The sequence below is a fragment of the Mirounga angustirostris genome, unplaced genomic scaffold (assembly GCF_029215605.1).
Source record: "Mirounga angustirostris isolate CCGP_5_RB_7025 unplaced genomic scaffold, mMirAng1.0.hap1 SCAF_5, whole genome shotgun sequence".
Lineage (NCBI taxonomy): Eukaryota > Metazoa > Chordata > Mammalia > Carnivora > Phocidae > Mirounga > Mirounga angustirostris.
Genome location: NW_026991713.1, coordinates 155,006,141 through 155,024,044, shown reverse-complemented (window position 1 = coordinate 155,024,044; position 17,904 = coordinate 155,006,141). Strand labels below are relative to the sequence as shown.

The 17,904-nt window shown below is 47.5% G+C and overlaps 1 protein-coding gene across 1 annotated transcript; it reads left to right on the top strand.

The window, feature by feature from the left end:
• Positions 1 to 1,668: 1,668 nt before the first annotated feature.
• Positions 1,669 to 17,008, top strand: UMOD (uromodulin). The gene is made up of 11 exons (XM_064590372.1): positions 1,669 to 1,690; positions 3,161 to 3,358; positions 5,478 to 6,254; positions 6,356 to 6,463; positions 7,940 to 8,148; positions 9,105 to 9,253; positions 11,152 to 11,397; positions 13,910 to 14,072; positions 14,667 to 14,748; positions 15,500 to 15,541; positions 16,692 to 17,008. Exons 2-11 carry the CDS (start codon positions 3,265 to 3,267, stop codon positions 16,751 to 16,753), a joined length of 1,932 nt encoding a protein of 643 aa, XP_064446442.1. The 5' UTR covers positions 1,669 to 1,690; positions 3,161 to 3,264; the 3' UTR covers positions 16,754 to 17,008.
• The last annotated feature ends 896 nt before the right edge of the window (positions 17,009 to 17,904 follow it).

The following is a 17,904-nucleotide window of genomic DNA, read 5'->3' as shown; positions in this document are numbered from 1 at the left end:
AAGAACTTTTATTTTCTTCTTAAGCAGTAGGGGGAAAAAAAGAAAGAAAGACACAGCCAATTCAGAAAAGAAGAATAAGTAACACACATGAAAAGATAATGATTTCCCTTTTCACTGAAGAATTACAAAAGTAAGCAATGAGATTTCTCACTTCTTTTTTTGACAAAGATGAAGGAAAGTGTACAACGCTCAGGATTGGTACTATGGGATTGTAAACTAGTTTATTTTTTTTAAGATTTTATTTATTTATTTGAGAGAGAGAGAGAGAGCACGAGTGGGGGGAGGGGCATAAGGAGAGGGAGAAGCAGGCTCCCCGCTGAGCAGGGAGCCCAACACAGAGCTCCATCTCAGGACCCCAAGATCATGGCCTGAGCCGAAGTCAGATGCTTAATTGACTGAGACACCCAGGCGCCCCTAAACTAGTTTATTTAAAAAAAATCTCTCTCTGGGGGTGCTGTTTGGGAAGAGGTATCAAAATTCTTAAAACTGCACCACCTCTTTGACCCAGAAATTTCACTCCTACAAAATTATCCTGAGGAGATGATTGCATGGTGCTGATGGTTACCCTACCACTAAATGAGACAGGATAAGAAAGATCCTGAAAAAGTAAATGCAATGGGTCATTGTTCTATTTCCTGCTCAGCCCAAAAGTTTACACATATTCAATTTTTCTCTATGGGACTGACTCTTAGACTGGATTGCCATCTACATGGGACTGCGTCAGGAGCCATGGGGTTGAGCCCAGTCTCTGCCATTTCGACCCCTGTGACTGTACATCAGCAAAGCAGCACTGACAGTGACTTCCACGGGTAGAATTGTTACATCACCTCTGTTCTTGCATCTTCTCCTTTAACCACCATAACAACTCTAAGAGATGGGTGCTTTCCTTTCACAGACAACGAAAATGACCTCAGGAAGATTATTAAAGAAATGAGTCCTCTGGCACACAATAAATGGCTGATCAGGAGCCAGGCGGACGGACTCAAAAGTCAGTCTACTCAGTCACAAAGTTACCCACCTCCCAAGGGGGCCTATCCTCATGGGAACTCAGATTCTTTGTTTCGCAGAGTGGGTCTGGTCTGGTGATGTCTCAGTTATCTTCAGGCTTTGACTTTCAACCATTGTCACCTCCTCTCCTGCTCATGTCCGGACCACAGAGGAGCTTGCTGAGCCATGAGGATGGAGTGTACTTCAGCAGGGTGCCCTCCCCAGGGCAAGAAACCCAAATGGCCACAGGTGCATGTCCTAATGGGGGCAATAAAAACCCCCTTTTGCCCCAGCGCAGCCTGGCTTCAGATACAGGCCTCTGCCGGGCTCCTTAGGTCCACCTTGTCCTTCTCAATGACCAATAAAACGCCTAGTACCTTGGCACTGCTTTTCCGGTTAATTTCTAACTAAGGAATCTCTTTGTATCAAAAGGTGCAAAACAGAGGCCTTATATTTGCGGGCACAAGTTTGACCCCCAATGTCAGTCATTTGGGGCGTCCACATATTAGGAAAAAGAACAACAATCTGACAGCCTAGGAAAGGAAAACACTGTGCCCACAGGGGAAAATATCCTACCCTCAAGAATACAATCTCAAGAAACAGAACTAGAGAATAATTGGAGGAAAGACTGCCAGCCAGGGGCAGATGTATATATAGGAGGCACACACTTGGAAACAGACTAATTCTACCTCTCTGGCTTCAGGTAAGGCTATCTATGGCTCTCTCTTCTCCCCCACCTAGTTCTCTGCTAATTCCCATTCTGTTTGGGAGAGGGGGGAAGGAAATGAAGAGATTGGACACCTGGGTCAGACCTAGATTGGGTCATTCCTCTGCTGACTATTGGCTTATCTTCAGTTGGTCAATCTCCCTCCCTTCAAGGCTGCACTTTACTAATAACAATGACTACTATTTCTTCACTCATTCAACAAATATTAGCAAAGTGCCTACTATGTACTAGGCACTGGAGATATAGCAGTGAACAATAGCATTTGCTATGTGCCAGGCCCTGCTTTGCTTATATCATCTTAGTTAATCCCCATGACAATATGCAGTCAGTTATCATCTGCCACAGTGTTTTCACGACCCATTAGTAGATCATGAAATCGTTTGTGGGTTATACCCAAAATTTTCTTTTAATTAAATGTTAGAGACTATGTCAGCAAGCAAAGCATACAATATTAAGATTTTCATAAAACTTATTATTTTGTGTGTGTGTGTGTACCCATGCACATACACAAGCAACTACACCAGGTTATGGCAAAAAGTATTTTCCTTATAGCAGATCGTGATCATAAAGGCTTGGAAAACACAGCTCCAGAACACAAGTTCTCTGATCACAGGGACTTCAAACTGAGCCTGGCACATCATAGGCACTCAGTTTGTGAAAGCAATGATCCATATTTCATAGATGAGGAAACTAATTATTAGCAAGTTGAAATACCTTGCCCAGTGTTACAATGTCAGTGATTAATAAAACAGGGATTTGGATCCTGGTGGCAGGCTCCAGGTCCCACACATTTAACCACCACTTACTACCCTAGTTTGCTGCTGTAAAAATTGAGGCAATAGTAATACCCACCTAGGATTATTTCACCAATTGAGTGAAATAATAAGTGACTGCTCTGGAAACACCAAAATCCATTGTGAAGGTTAATCATCTCTGGAGTTGCTTATCTAAAGCAACTTCTTTACAATATGGGTTGCATGAAGTCAGGGATCTTGCCTGTCCTATTCATGGCCTTCCTCGGTGTGTAGCTCCCTGTTTGGCACATGGTAGCTACTCAGTAAATGTTTGTTGAATGGATAAATGGATCTGGGCAAGTTGAAAGTATCCCAGCAGGGGATCAGGAGTGGCTGTGAAAACCTAAAGCTGCCTCCGGTAAGATGAGGAGTCCAGAACACACTACCCCACCTTGCTGCTTCCTGTTCCAAATGAGACTCAGTTCTTCCAGATTCGCTGAGACTGGGGGAGCAGAGGCTAATATGGGGGTGGGAGGATGGGTGGGGTAACAGAAGGAAAAACAACAAAGCAAGGGCCACAACACTGTACACTTCCTGTAGTTCATATAAATGGCACCTTCTGGAGTTGTGCAGTGCAGGACCAAAGCACTCCTCCCAACTGTGGGAAAGTGAGTTAGATCATGCATCTATCCCATCCATCTCTGTTCCACAGGACTCCAGGCATCACAGACAGGGAGGAAATCCCAAGGGGTCAACCTGTCTTTGCCTTTGGGCAGGTTCTCCCCAGACCAGAAGAAGCTGTGAAGAGCAGAAAGAATGGGGCAGCTTTCCTCTCTGATCTCGGTGTGGATGGTAGTCATGGTAACCTCTTGGGTCATCACAGCTGCATCCACTGACACCCTGGAAGCAAGTAAGTGGGGGGAGGGGGGTGTTTGTGTGTGTGTGTGTGTGTGTGTGTGTGTGCAGGGAACAATGCTGCTGTTAACAGAGGAGGTCTGGCTTCCTCTCCTATCATGCTTAGAATTTATTTTTTTTTAAAGATTTTATTTATTTATTTGACAGAGAGAGAGACACAGCAAGAGAGGGAACACAAGCAGGGAGAGTGGGAGAGGGAGAAGCAGGCTTCCCACCGAATAGGGAGCCCGATGCGGGGTTCAATCCCAGGACCCTGGGATCACGACCTGAGCCGAAGGCAGACGCTTAACAACTGAGCCACCCAGGCGCTCCTCTAAATCCATTTCTTATACTTTAATGTATACAGGACTCACATGGGAGTTTTGCTAAAATGCAGATTCTGATTCAGCAGGCCCTGCATAGGGCCTGAAATTCTGCATTTCTGACAAACTCTCAGATAATACTGATGCTGTGGTCCTTGGATCACACATTGGAGGCAAGAGACTACCACTAGGTCCCCTGGCAATTTACTGGAAGGTCAAGATCTGAACACACCAAAGTGGCTCCCAAACACCTTCCCCTGCATTCTTTTTTTTTTTTTAATTTTTTTATTCTTATGTTAATCCCCATACATTACATCATTAGTTTTAGATGAAGTGTTCCATGATTCATTGTTTGTGCATAACACCCAGTGCTCCATGCAGAATGTGCCCTCCTCAATACCCACCACCAGGCTAACCCATCCTCCCACCCCCCTCCCCTCTAGAACCGTCAGTTTGTTTTTCAGAGTCCATCGTCTCTCATGGTTCGTCTACCCCTCCGATTTCCCCCGCTTCATTCTTCCCCTCCCGCTACCTTCTTCTTCTTCTTTTTTTCTTAACATATATTGCATTATTTGTTTCAGAGGTACAGATCTGAGATTCAACAGTCTTGCACAATTCACAGCGCTTACCAGAGCACATACCCTCCCCAGTGTCTATCACCCAGTCACCCCATCCCTCCCACCCCACCCCCCACTCCAGCAACCCTCAGTTTGTTTCCTGCAATTAAGAATTCCTCATATCAGTGAGGTCATATGATACATGTCTTTCTCTGTTTGACTTATTTCACTCAACATAATACCCTCCAGTTCCATCCACATCGTTGCAAATGGCAAGATCTCATTCCTTTGGATGGCTGCATAATATTCCATTGTATATATATACCACATCTTCTTTATCCATTCACCTGTCGATGGACATCTTGGCTCTTTCCACAGTTTGGCTATTGTGGACATTGCTGCTATAAACATCGGGGTGCACGTACCCCTTCGGATCCCTACTTTTGTATCTTTGTTCCCCTGCATTCTTAAGAGGTCATTCCATTGGGTCTTGCATTATCCTCATCTAGCTTTCAGCTTCTCCCTGGGGAAGGGAGCTGGGCGTCTCCCCTGAGCTGGAGTACTTTGGGGCACAGTAAATGCCATTTTAGTGTCATGGTAAAGAGGCTAAGAGCATATACTCTGTGGTCCTGCCACCTAGGTTTCTGTCCTGGCTCTGCTGCTTACCAACAGAGCAAGTGGCTTAAACCCTCTGAACCTCAGTTTGCTTATCTTTAAAATAAGGGTAAATACAAAAGCGATCCCACAGGGCCATTGGGGAGGATTCAACGAGATAATGAGTGAAAAGCATACATCCCAGTGTCTGGCATATTGTAAGTGCTTAATAAAGGACAGCTCGTTATCTTTACTGTGTTTATTGTCATGGAGGATGTCACACAAAGTGCGACTGTCAGGGAGAGTTGGGGAAGTCTTCAGAGGGGAGGCAGGGAAGATCTGAGCAAAAGGCATTAAATGTTCAAAGGTGGGGAAGGGGCGACAGGGTCACCTAAATCCTACCAAAGTGTCAAGAACTCTTTATTATTCCTCTGGATGTGGAAGCGTGGATATTTTAAAAGAAGACATACTTTGAAAGCAATGCTTAACAGAGAAGAATGCACAGTGGAAGCAACGGGGGAGTTTTGTTTAGTTGTTTTGGAGGGAGTCATCCAGGGACCAAGTCTTAAAAGAACATGATACCCTAATGGATGCAGGAGGACTCTCTGAGTGACCACTGGCCCAGCTGCCCCCATCTGAGGCCGGACTCTTCTGTCCACAGGAAACTGCTCTGAATGTCACAGCAATGCCACCTGCATGGAGGACGGGACTGTCACAACATGCTCCTGCCAGGTGGGTTTCACTGGTAACGGCCTTGTGTGCGTGGACCTGGATGAATGTGTCATCCCTGGGGCCCACAACTGCTCCGAGGACAGCAGCTGCGTGAACATGCCGGGCTCCTACTTGTGCACCTGCCCTGACGGCTTCCGACTGACGCCCGGGCTGGGCTGCACCGACGTGGATGAGTGCGCAGAGCCCGGGCTCAGCCACTGCCACGCCCTGGCCACCTGTGTCAATAGCAAGGGCAATTACTCGTGTGTCTGTCCTGAGGGCTATCTGGGGGACGGGAAACACTGCGAGTGCTCCCCGGGCTCCTGTGGGCCAGGACTGGACTGCGTGCCCGGGGGCGACGCGCTGGTATGCGCAGACCCATGCCAAGAGTACCGCATCCTAGATGAGTACTGGCGCAGTGCCGAGCACGGGGCGGGTTACACCTGCGACATGGGCCTAAGCGGCTGGTACCGCTTCGTGGGGTCGGGCGGTGTGCGCCTGGCGGAGACCTGCGTGCCGGTCCTGCACTGTAACACGGCCGCGCCCATGTGGCTCAACGGCACGCACCCGTCCAGTGACGAGGGCATAGTGAGCCGCACAGCCTGCGCGCACTGGAGTGGCCACTGCTGCCTGTGGGACGCGCCCGTCCAAGTGAAGGCCTGTGCTGGTGGCTACTATGTCTACAACCTGGGCGCGCCCACCGAGTGCTATCTGGCCTACTGCACAGGTGAGTGGGCGTCTCCCCCTACGCCCCACTCCAGACCTGGGTGGGCCCCACGGGAGACCGGGGAGCATCCCTGTTGACTGACAGTGTCTGTGATCCTGCAGACCCCAGCTCCGTGTTGGGGACATGTGAGGAGTGCAGTATAGACGAGGACTGCAAGTCGGATGATGGCACATGGAGCTGCCAGTGCAAACAGGATTTCAACATCACTGGTGAGACCAGTAGGAGGAGGGCAATGTGTTGAGAAATGTCAGCAAGTGGGGGAGGCACACATTCCTATGCGCGAGTTGGGGACATACGGGGATGATGCAGGGATGCATATCATCCCATCTGAGTGAAAAGTGGGTCCAGTAATATCTGTTAAAACCAGGAGAAGCTCTCTGGGCTCCTGGGATCCCTTTAGTGGACCCCAAAGCTCCCAGAGCTTGAGGAGCCTCCTTAGCCCCAGCCTTCTTCCTGAGGCTCCCACACCACAGTACAGGTGGCTGCCACTTGTTGGCCAAAGGCTGCCTAAGCCGGATTTCTGCAGCTCAAGAACACAGGACTGGTGGGGCACCTGGGTGGCTCAGATGGTTAAGCGTCTGCCTTCAGCTCAGGTCATGATCCCAGGCTCCTGGGATTGAGCCCCACATCGGGCTCCTGGCTCAGCGAGGAGCCTGCTTCTCCCTCTCCCTCTGCCTCTCTCCCCTGCTCATGCTTCCTCTCTCTCTCTCTGTACCTCTGTGTCCCAAATGAATAAATAAAATCTTTAAAAAAAAAAAAAAAGAAGAACAACACAGGACTGGTGACCAGCCTGCGGTTTCTAGGGCTGGGCCCTCCTCTGATCAGCAGAGGATCCCGAGCAGGGCTCTTTGGGTCTCCAAGCCTCAGTTTCCCCATATGTACAATGACTGAAGCAGGATAGTATTTCCCAAACTTCAGTCATGATTTTAGTACCAATTTTATAATTTCGTTTTATCCAAGTACTACCTAGACTGTGGTTTTTATTATTAACTTGTTCTTCTTTAAGTTGGTTGAATCCTTCTTCTTTTAAATAAACTTGGGACACTTATGGCCACTGCTGCATCTATCTGTGGCAAGTAACTCTTACTGTAGATAGAAGGTAACAGTAAAAATAAATACAATGAAAGAAAATTATTAAATTCCAGCAGCTGTGTAATACTTCAATTTAAAAAAGTTTAAAAAAAATCCACCTGGATGTCACTGTGTGCCCCAAACACTTAGCCTGATGTCTGCACTCTGTTGTTTTAAAAGGGAAATTAGCAAGTATATAGCATTAAAAACATTAGTAGCTAGTGTGGACTATCTCTTTGATATACAAAGGATGGAAAGATACTGCGATTAATGTGTTAGTGTGTTTGTTGTTTTCTTTTACTGAGATTCAGTGTATTTAATGCTGGCGGGGGGGCAGTGAATGACCTGAAAATAATATTGTTTTTTGCATACAATCCACACTTAGGGTAACATGGAGCTGATGGTTGGCCATTTGGATCCATCCAGTAATGCTGGGAATCCAGTCTTGCGTCTCCGTCCCTCTGAGAGAGGAGACCACAGCAAGATGAGACGGGGCTAAACTGAGCGCCCCCAGCTAGTGGCCAGCCTGACCAGCTGGGCCTAGGCCCTGGGGATGTGCTTGATGCTGAATTGTGGTCCCAGGTTTCCAATCCTGCCTTCCCTGCCCATTTCAGATCTCTCCCTCCTAGAGCGCAGACTGGAGTGTGGAGCCAATGACATCAAGGTGTCCCTGAGCAAGTGCCAGCTGAAAAGCCTGGGCTTTGAGAAGGTTTTCATGTACCTGCGTGACAGCCAGTGCTCAGGCTTCCGTGAGAGGGGAGACCGGGACTGGATATCTGTGGTGACCCCAGCCAGGGGTGGCCCCTGTGGGACAGTGATGATGGTATGTCCTGGCCAACATGGGACAGGGTTGGAGCACTGCCTGGTTCAAGCCCCAGCTTTACCACTTCCTAGTCATATGAGCCTGGCTGTGCCTCAGTTTCCTCAACTGTAAAATGGAATAATGATACTAGTACCTACTTCACAGGGTTGTTAAGAGGATTAAATGAGTTAATGTGTGTGAAGTGATTGAGACACCGGCAGGCACAGTGTAAGTGCTCAATAAATGTTAGCTTTAAATAAAGAGAATGATCCGTGGTGACAGTGCCCCATTTTACAGATGGGAACGGAAGGGCCCAGATAGGACAGTGATTCTTCTCAGCCAGGAGGTATCAGCACTGGGCTCAGAAGCAAGTCTGCCTGTCTTGGGTGGTCCTCAGAGGCAAGGTCTGCATCACCACTGTTCAGAGAACCAGGACCTCACCTCCAGAAACTTCCTCAAAAGGGACCCAGAGGTCAATATTTGAGTGGAATACTGCTTCTCCAACTCCCTCATCCCCCAGAAAGAAAAGGAAAGAAGACAAAAGAAAGGAAGAAAGAAATTGTTATTTGCTTAGCACAGTGTTTGAAATTCCAGCATTAATAATGAGTCTGGAGGTGGTTTTTAGTGTTTTTAGTGTTTGAGAGGAAGCGTGGCCTAATTTGGAGAGCTCAGGCTTATTAGATCCCACATACTGTGGGCAAGTTACTCAAGAGTTACTCAGCTTCTATGAACCCCCATCTCCTCATCATGAGGCAGGGAGATAGTAGCCCTGCCTCTTAGGGTCATTGAAGAGGCTAATACAGTCATGCAGGACCAGTGTTTAGCTCAGGGCCTAGTTCATAAATGGTTGCTGTCCTTGTAACTTTTGATTATGACAGCTCGGAGGGCAGCTCACAGGTGGCCATAGAAACCCCTTTGACTTTGAGTCCTACTCAGATTCTCATGCCCCTTTCTCCCGCTCCCATCCCCCAATACAGAGGAATGAAACCCATGCCACATATAGCAACACCCTCTACCTGGCAGATGAGATCATCATCCGTGACCGCAACATCAAAATCAACTTTGCGTGTTCCTACCCCCTGGACATGAAAGTCAGCTTGAAGACCTCCATGCAGCCAATGGTCAGGTGCGGCCAGAGAGGGTCCCCAGTGCCCCCAGCCATCTCTACCCCCACAACCTCTTAACCACCAGGCCCTCAGCTTCCCTGTTAACTGCCATCCATCTGTTGCTGGGTGGGGGAGCTGGGAGGCAGCATTTTCCAATGGGGGAGCCCAGTCTGGAAGGAAGGAGCCCAGATTCAAATCCAGGCTCTGTCACATACTAACAAGATGGCTCTGGAAATTGACAGCCCCACTCTGGGTGTCAGTCCTCTCATCTGTGAAATGGATTTAGCAGTACCCGTACTGCCTTTCTTAGAAGCACAACAGGGCTTGGCATGTGTGAATTAAATATTAGGGCCTCTGGCTTATCAGAGGGGCAGGGTGGTTGGACCAGATGGAAGGAGGGAGGGCTCTTGGTCCAGACCTGCTATTTATATGATATATAAATCATGCCATATTTGGACCTTAGTTTCCTTCCTTCTCTATAAATAGGAATTTGATTAAAAAAAAGGGGGGAGTTATAAATTATGCCTCTTAGAGTTTGAGGGTCTTTAAGGAAGTACGTCTGGGGATGCCTAAAGGGTGAACCAGAGACGTTCCACCCATATTGGGTGTCCCATGAGATTTTATTATTAAAAAAAGTAGTAAAAGGATCCTGTTGCTAAATAAAATTGGAAATCTCTGACTAGGACGAATCACAGGCCAATGATGCAAATGTGACGTTGGAAAAAATTACAGTTGTAACTATAACAAGCACTTATCAAGAGCTGACTGTATGTCAGGCATTGTGTTAACTGCTCTACAGGAAACCTCTCACTGAAATCTTAAGAGTACCTTAAGAGCTGTAAATATTACTATTATTAGTAGTGTTCCCATTATACAGATGTGGAAATTGAGGCTCAGAGAAGACTGAGTAGCCTGTCCAAAGTTAGAGTCTAGTAAGTGGCAGAGCTGGGATTCAAACCTAGGGCATTGTGCCCAGAGCCCCCACTCTACCATGACCTTCATTATGAAGCTCATCCACGGCTACATGTTCTTTGGGCCAACCAGACTCAGGGAAGGGCACGGCACTGATGAGGGTGCATGGCTGACCTGGGGGAAGAAGGTTGCTCATTGTCTGCCTTTGGCTGGAGAACCACCTGGCCAAGCAGTGCCCTGGAGCACTGTGGCCGTGTCTCAGGCCTGACAGACGTCAAGGAGCAACACATCTATATGGAGATGTCTCTCCAGTTTGAGCTGGAAATCTTGCCCTAGTCCAAATCTGAGTCCAAACCAATAACCCAGTTCTCACCTGCAAAATGGACTTCTACATTACTGAGTTTTTATCATGTGCCTTACTTCCTAGCGTTATCAGTCTTACAGGGTCCTTTATTGGCTCATTCTGTGAAGTCTCATCAGTGTAGCTATTTTCAATGTGGTGAAAAATAACCCATTTACAAAAAACCCCTATCTTCTGCTGTAGGTGGACCCAGAACTCTGACCTAGGCCTGTAGGACTCATAGCCATCCCTTTTAACTGCTCCAGGTTAAGACCAAAGAAGGAATGTAGGTGACTCCCTTGAGAATTTGTTTATTGGACTCCTTGAAGGCAAGAGTCCCCAAGTGAAGGGGATGGGCATGCTACAAAAAATGTGGTCTGTGGATCAGCAGCAGCAGCATCACATGGGAGCTTGTTAAAAATGCAGAACCTTGAGCCCCACCTGAACCTACCAAACCAGAACCTGCATTTCAACAAGATCCTGAGGTGACCCATGTCTGCTCATCACAGTTGGCAGCCATTGCAGTGGTTGGTGGGTTCCAGTCCTCCTGCTAAATAAACACGCAGAGAACTGCCAGGGATGGCCTGGGACTGCAGACCAGAAGGGGTGGCCCATCTGTTGCTGTTCTCAGCTCTGGTTTTCTCACCAGCTCCTCTCCCCCTGTAGCGTCCTAAACATCAGCGTGGGAGGGACAGGCATGTTCACCGTGCGGATGGCACTCTTCCAGAGCCCTGCCTACACACAGCCCTACGAAGGCTCCTCCGTGACCCTGGCCACAGAGGCCTTTCTCTATGTGGGCACCATGCTGGATGGGGGTGACCTGTCCCGGTTTGCACTGCTGATGACCAACTGCTACGCTACACCCAGCGGCAACGCCACAGATCCCCTGAAGTACTTCATCATCCAGAACAGGTAAGTTCCGTAGATGGAATTCTGGGGCAGGAGGGGGCAGCCTTTGGATTTGGATTTGGGGGCAAGTACATCTTTATATTCACAATGTCTAGCTGAAATTTAGCATCACCATCCATTATGAACATAGGCAACAAACCACAGTATTAGCAGGACACGTGAAAACATTTACACATGTCAGTACTTTTTAGTTACTAGAGTATTAGAGTTTCTACTAGAAATTATTATTTAATGTATTATCAAATATACATCCTTACAAATATGTGTTTATATATAATAGATATGTAAATATATAATGCATATATCAAATGCTCTAATATTTTAAGAACTATACTTCAGTTGAACTGGTTTCCTTTATAATCTTAGGTACTTTATGCACTTAAAACATTATTTTTGAAGAGGGAGGCATGGGCTTCACCAGAAGGTTGGAGGTGTCCAGGACTCAAGAAAAGGTTAAGAAACCTGATTGAAAGGTGCACTCACCCAGGGTAGGAAGCAAGATGGCACTTGGCTGGGAGGAGTGAGCTGGAGACACAGTTAACCAAGGACCAGTTGTAAAAGGGGGGACACAGGTGGCACTGGAGAACCGTGGACCACACTGTGAGGAAGTAATTCATGTCATTCAAATCAGAATAGATGTCTTTGGAAGCTTGCTGTGTGCCAGGCTCTGTGCATAGCACAGTGAATAGAAGGGACAAAACTCTCTGCCCTCATACAGCTGATATTCCAAGAGGGGGGACCAATAATTAAACAAGAGAAATCTGTAGCATGTCAGTGGTAAGGGGGCTATAGGAAAAACCCAAAGCAGGGAAAGGGGAGGCGCATATGCTATTTAATAGCATAGTCAGAAAAAGCATCCCCCAAAGGCACTGACCTATTCCTGTTTCCGTTCTTAGAACCTGCCTGGTTACATCAAGGGAAGAGTATCAGTTGGGTGCTCATCTGACACTTATACCTCTCTGTTATTGCTCATTCCCTTTGCAACAGAAAGAAGTCTTTTTAGGGCCTTCTGCTGTGATGGGAGCTAAGATTTAATAGCACTGTTTTACTTTGTATAAATAAGATTTAATAGCACTGTTTTACTTTGTATTTATCTGTAAATGGTCATGTTGTGCTTATGGCAAGTGATGCTGGTTTGTTATTTGTGGTCAGGACCTAAAGATTCTTCTAAAAAATAGATGTATTCCAATAAAAATATATGTATATTTAAAGCAAATAGCAAGTAAATTATAATAATACGGATGCTGGGAAACACAGGAAAACATACACGAAGGTGGTTTCTAGGTAAGGCCAAAAAAGCAAATTTGGAAAGGGGCATTGATGGAGATTGGAGCATCATGGAGATTTGGGTCCACATCTTGGCTTTGCTATTTCTTAGTCTGGAGACACAATTCATCTCATCTCTCCAAATATTCATGTTCTCATATGTGAAATGGGCATAAATAATACCTACTGTGCAGGGATTTGTAAACTTTTTTTTCCTGAGTAAAAACATTGAGCATGTATGTCATGGGACACTTGGAAAGTTTTGGAAAAGAAGCAGGAAGAAATGCTGAGTGTGCCTGTGTTCTTCTGTCTGGGCATGTGTGGGAGCTGGGTTGGGGAGCACCAGTCCAAGAGGGGTGGCGAACATCCCAGGATGTGTAAGGAAGAGCCGGCTGAGGAGACAGCAAGGGGCTGGAGGGGACACTTGGATGCCCTGCTCAGGTTGCGTGCATGGGGCTTTCAGGGGGTGGGTCCCCTGAGCCTCAGAGCTTTTATTGTGCCAGGTGGAGTCTGCACTTTTACAAGCCGATCTGAATTGTTTGCACAAAGCAGGGAGTTCCCTTCCCAGTTCTTCGTCTGTGCAGTCAGCATTCCGCCCCTCTCCTAAATCAATTTTGAGCAAATCTTATGTAAAATAGCGGAGAAAATGCCCAATTTGCCTGCCCTTGTACCCTGATCCAGCCCAGCACACACACGAGTCTCTTCATGTGCAATTTTGAGTTTCGGTACAATTGTGTATGTCTATAGATGGGCGCCGCGCACGCACGCACACGCACACACACACACACTCACTCACTCCCTTTTGGTCACGGCCCCTCAGGACTTAGAAGTGTCCACTGTTATCATCAGAACCGGGCACATAGGAGATAGCCAACAAATGGTAGCTAATGATCCTGAATGTCATTTCCTGGGAAATCAGAGGTGCTGACTTTATAGCATAGTTTCAACCCTGTGCTGATGACATTTTTATTTCAGCGTTATATATATGCATTAAGGTATGTAGCATCTACTATGTGTCATATACTGTAGTACGCTCTTGGAAAAGTTAACTCATTTAATCTTCCCAGCTATCTTATGATATGGGTTACAAATAGTATTTCCTGTATATAGATGGGGAAACTGGGGCACAGAGAGATTAAGTTGCTCAAGGACACATAGCTAATAGGTGGTGGAGTGAGATTTGAACCCAGGCAGTTTGGCTCCAGAGTAGCTGCTTAACCAACCATGTTATATGACTTAACCCTCCCAGATGTCCACGCACTAAGGACTCAACCATCCAGGTGGTGGAGAACGGGGAGTCCCCTCAGGGCCGATTTTCTGTTCAGATGTTCCGTTTTGCCGGGAACTACGACCTGGTCTACCTGCACTGTGAAGTGTATCTGTGTGACACCTTTACTGAAAAATGCAAACCTGTGAGTTGCCTCTCCTCCCTCAGGCTGCCTGCCATGATTTCCCCCTTGCCCGTCTCCCATAACCAGACATTTGGCCACAACATCTAAAAGAAAACAAACATTTCTGCTGTGTTTCTCTTTTAGTCCAGGAATAGAATGAGCAGTAAGATGGGGTGGGCAGAGCACGGGAGGAGACCTAAGCTGTTAGGAAATCAGGTGGAATCGGTGCAGTGTGACAGGCTGGTAAATGCTCTGGCTTATCTGCAGGCTTGTGTTCTGGTAATAGAAGCTGACATTTTAAAGCACCAGGTGCACCTTATCTGTGTTAACTTTTTAATTCTTTGCAGTAACTAAAGGGGAGGCATTTTTATTAGCTCCCTTTTCTATACGGGGAGAGCAGCTCAGAGAACTTAAGTGATTTTCCTAAAAGATCATAAACCTAACAGAAGGTAGAGGTGGGGCATGAGCCTAAGTATACAGATCTCCTGACAACTCCTGCCTCGACCATCCTCAAGCCCCAACCTGAGGCAGGAGGAGGCCCCTGTGAGGAGTGCAGCCCACTCCCCATGGCAGTCTCCCTCATGGAAGGCTTTCTTTGTTGCCCTCTTCCTGCAGACCTGCACCGGGACCAGATTCCGAGGTGGGGGCAGCATAGATCAAACCCATGTCCTGAACCTGGGTCCCATCACACGGAAAAGTAAGAGAGCCACTCCCTCCTCCATGTTTCTGGTAGGGAATATTCTCTGGAGATGATAAGGGATGACAGAACCTGGCACGTGGAACTTACTGGGTTCTGAAGAACCTGAACAAGTGGATTCTGTGGGGCAAGGTGGACTATAAGCTGCCTTCCAAAATTTTACCAGTTCCTAGTCATTCATTCATTCCATTGCGCAAATTTGTTTTTGTACCTCCTGTGTGCTAGGCCCTGTGCTAGTGTTTGGGGATCTTGTGGTGAGCAAAAGCAGAGACAGACCCGGTTCACATGTAGCTTATAGACCAGTGGAGCAGTCATTATTCAGACTGAGGAGAGATTAACCAAGAGGTGTCAGGGAAAGGGGGTGAGGGGAAGAGAATCCCAGGCAGAGGGTACAGCATGGGCAAAGGGCCTGTGGTGGTGGGGCTAAGGGGGTGGGTAGCCCAGCCTGCTAGAAGAACTGAGAAAAGGCCAGGCAGGCTGGAAAGGGGAGGAGATTGGTATGGGATGAGCTGATGCAGGTGGGCCCAGTCCATGTGGGGACATAGAGTTGTTGCTAAGGTTTGGGGTCTTTCTCCTGAAAGTAGCAGGGAACTCCTGAAGGGTCCAAAGCAGGGAAGTGACATGATCGGATCCGGGTTTCAAAAAGACCACTCTAGCTGCAAAGAGAAGAGCAAACTGAAGGGATATCTCTCAGGCTTCTTGCCATCTGCATGCCCTCTCCTTGCACTGATCCTTCTCTTTCCCTTTACAGGTGTCCAAGCAGTAGTCTCGAGGGCTGCTTCCAGCAGCCTGGGTAAGTTCAGGTCCTCTTTCCAGGGAGACCTCCACTAAAACCTTTCTCTGGGGCTTTTATATGTGGGCCCAGAATGTGCTGGAGTGCCTGGCCTGCTTGGCCTGAGCTCTGAAGAGGTGACTGCATCTGTAGAAACACCTGGTTCTGGGGCTGTCCATAGGCACATACACCTGTGCAGTCCCACAGTAGTGCATAATGTGCACACAGACACAGGCGTGCCCAGACGCAGAATGTATATCATCCAGACATGTTTGCACACATACACACACCAGGTCACATGCATATGCTCATATTTGCACACACAGATGCACAGATAGCTGGAGTTACATGCATGCATATTTGCAGGGACAGACATACACATACTCATACAAACTTATACCCAGTAGACATGCACACGCTAGGTCTGTACCTTGAGCACTTCCTGAAGCTTTGTGATTCATCTCTAACACCTTTTTTAGGATTCACTCAACAGGTGACAAATACATGTTGAGTGCTACTACATGCCAAGCACCAGGCTTAGTTCCGGGATGAACATCACAGACAAACAAGAAACCCTGTTTCTCTGCCTCTCTGACCACAAAGGCTAGGGACAGGTGGCATTTTATGGCCTTTGATTTTCACAGACACTGACTTGTCTGAAAATCTGGATGAAAAGTGAATTCATGTAACTGTTGCCCTTCTTGGCTCCTGGCATCTAGATCTGAAGGAGTTGTTATACCAACCTAGTGTTTTACCTGAGCTAGGCCAACTCTGTACCAACTCTGTAGTGAGCTTGGAGCTGAAGATTCAAGATGTTCCTAAGAGGCTTGTCCTCTGTGAATATCCCAAGGTCACCAAGGATGGTTGAGTAGGTTGGGCACTGTACATGAATGTCCTTTTGAGGGGCTACCAATCCTAGTGCCAGAAGAAAGGCTGTCTTCTTCAATCTGGTCCACCTAGGAGGGCACCTTTTTCCTATTTTTCCACCCCGAGTGGCACCTTGTTCTAATTGGTTTTCAGGGCAGATAAAGAGAAAGTTTCCCTTTTCTAACTGATCAGCCCAGATGGGGTGTCCTTTCCTAATTGGTCAGTCTAAAGGTGGCATCTTATGTTAGTTTTGCACACAGGCACATCAGTGCTAGCAGCAGCCCTATAATTGCTTTCTTTGCAGGGTTCCTGAAGGTCTGGCTGCCTCTGCTTCTGTGGGCCACATTGACCCTGATGTCTCAGTGACTGGCAGCTGGAAACCCTGTGCTCTGTGGCTTCATTCCCTGCTGGCTGGGAATGATGCAGCTTAGTGCTCCAGCCACAGAAAAGGGAGCTCATACTTCAGTCAACCTGCTCCTCTTTCCCCCGCTTTAATCCTCACTGTCGCAAAATATCCTGTATCTTTAAATTCTGCCTTCTCTCAAAACGGGACTTGTGACGTGTCTGCACATAAGGTCCCATGTCTCCTTAAAGAATGTGGCAAAATAATAATAATTTTAAAAGCTCAGTCTTTGAAGTCATTCATTCATTCAGCAAGTATTTATCGAGCACCTACTATATACAGGAACTGGTCAGAGTGCTGAGGATCCTGTGGTGAGAAAAAGCAGACTGCATCCCTGCACTCATGGAGTTCACACCCTGGTTGGAGAAACTGGCTTCAACTGGTTCTGCTGTGTAGTCAGATAAAATACATGATGTCTCTGAGCGTCATCCATCCAAGTCTTTCATTCATCCATCCATCCATCCATTTATTCAAGAAATATTTGCCGAGCATCCTATGCGCCAGCCCTGTGCTAGCTGCTGGGGATATAGCAAGGGATGAGCCCCACACAGCCCCTCCCCTCCTGGAGCTTACAGTCTGGCAGGAAAGGGAGAACTTGAGTGGTGATTACAATGTGGCAGGCGTGGGGGAAATGGCAGACGTGGAAGGTGTAACTGGGGGCTGCTGCTGTTGTATAATGGGGATAATAATGATGCTTTCACAGGGTCCATTCAGCTTTGCAGAGACATTTATGTGAGCACCCAGTATGTGCCAGGTACCGTGACAGGTGCTGGGGAGACACTAGTGAATAAGACAGACACAGTCCCTGTCTTCAGAAGTCTCACAGTCTTTAGAGGTGATGTACTGACCCGTCCTAGGGACCTCCTCCCTCCACTGCACTTGTCCTTCTCCATCCAGAAGATGGAGGCCTGTGTATAGAGCCACAGCAGCAGTGGAGAGCAGACCCACTACCCACATTGGGCAGGGCCGCTTCATGAGGGGGCCTCCAGGAGGCTCACTGAAGGCACAGTCAGAAACCAAGAGGCTGCTGGGCCCAAGAGCCCCAGATATTCCAAGGGACTTCTTTGTCAAGGCCAGCGGAAGCCGATGCTGATGGGAAATGTCTGCCCTGACA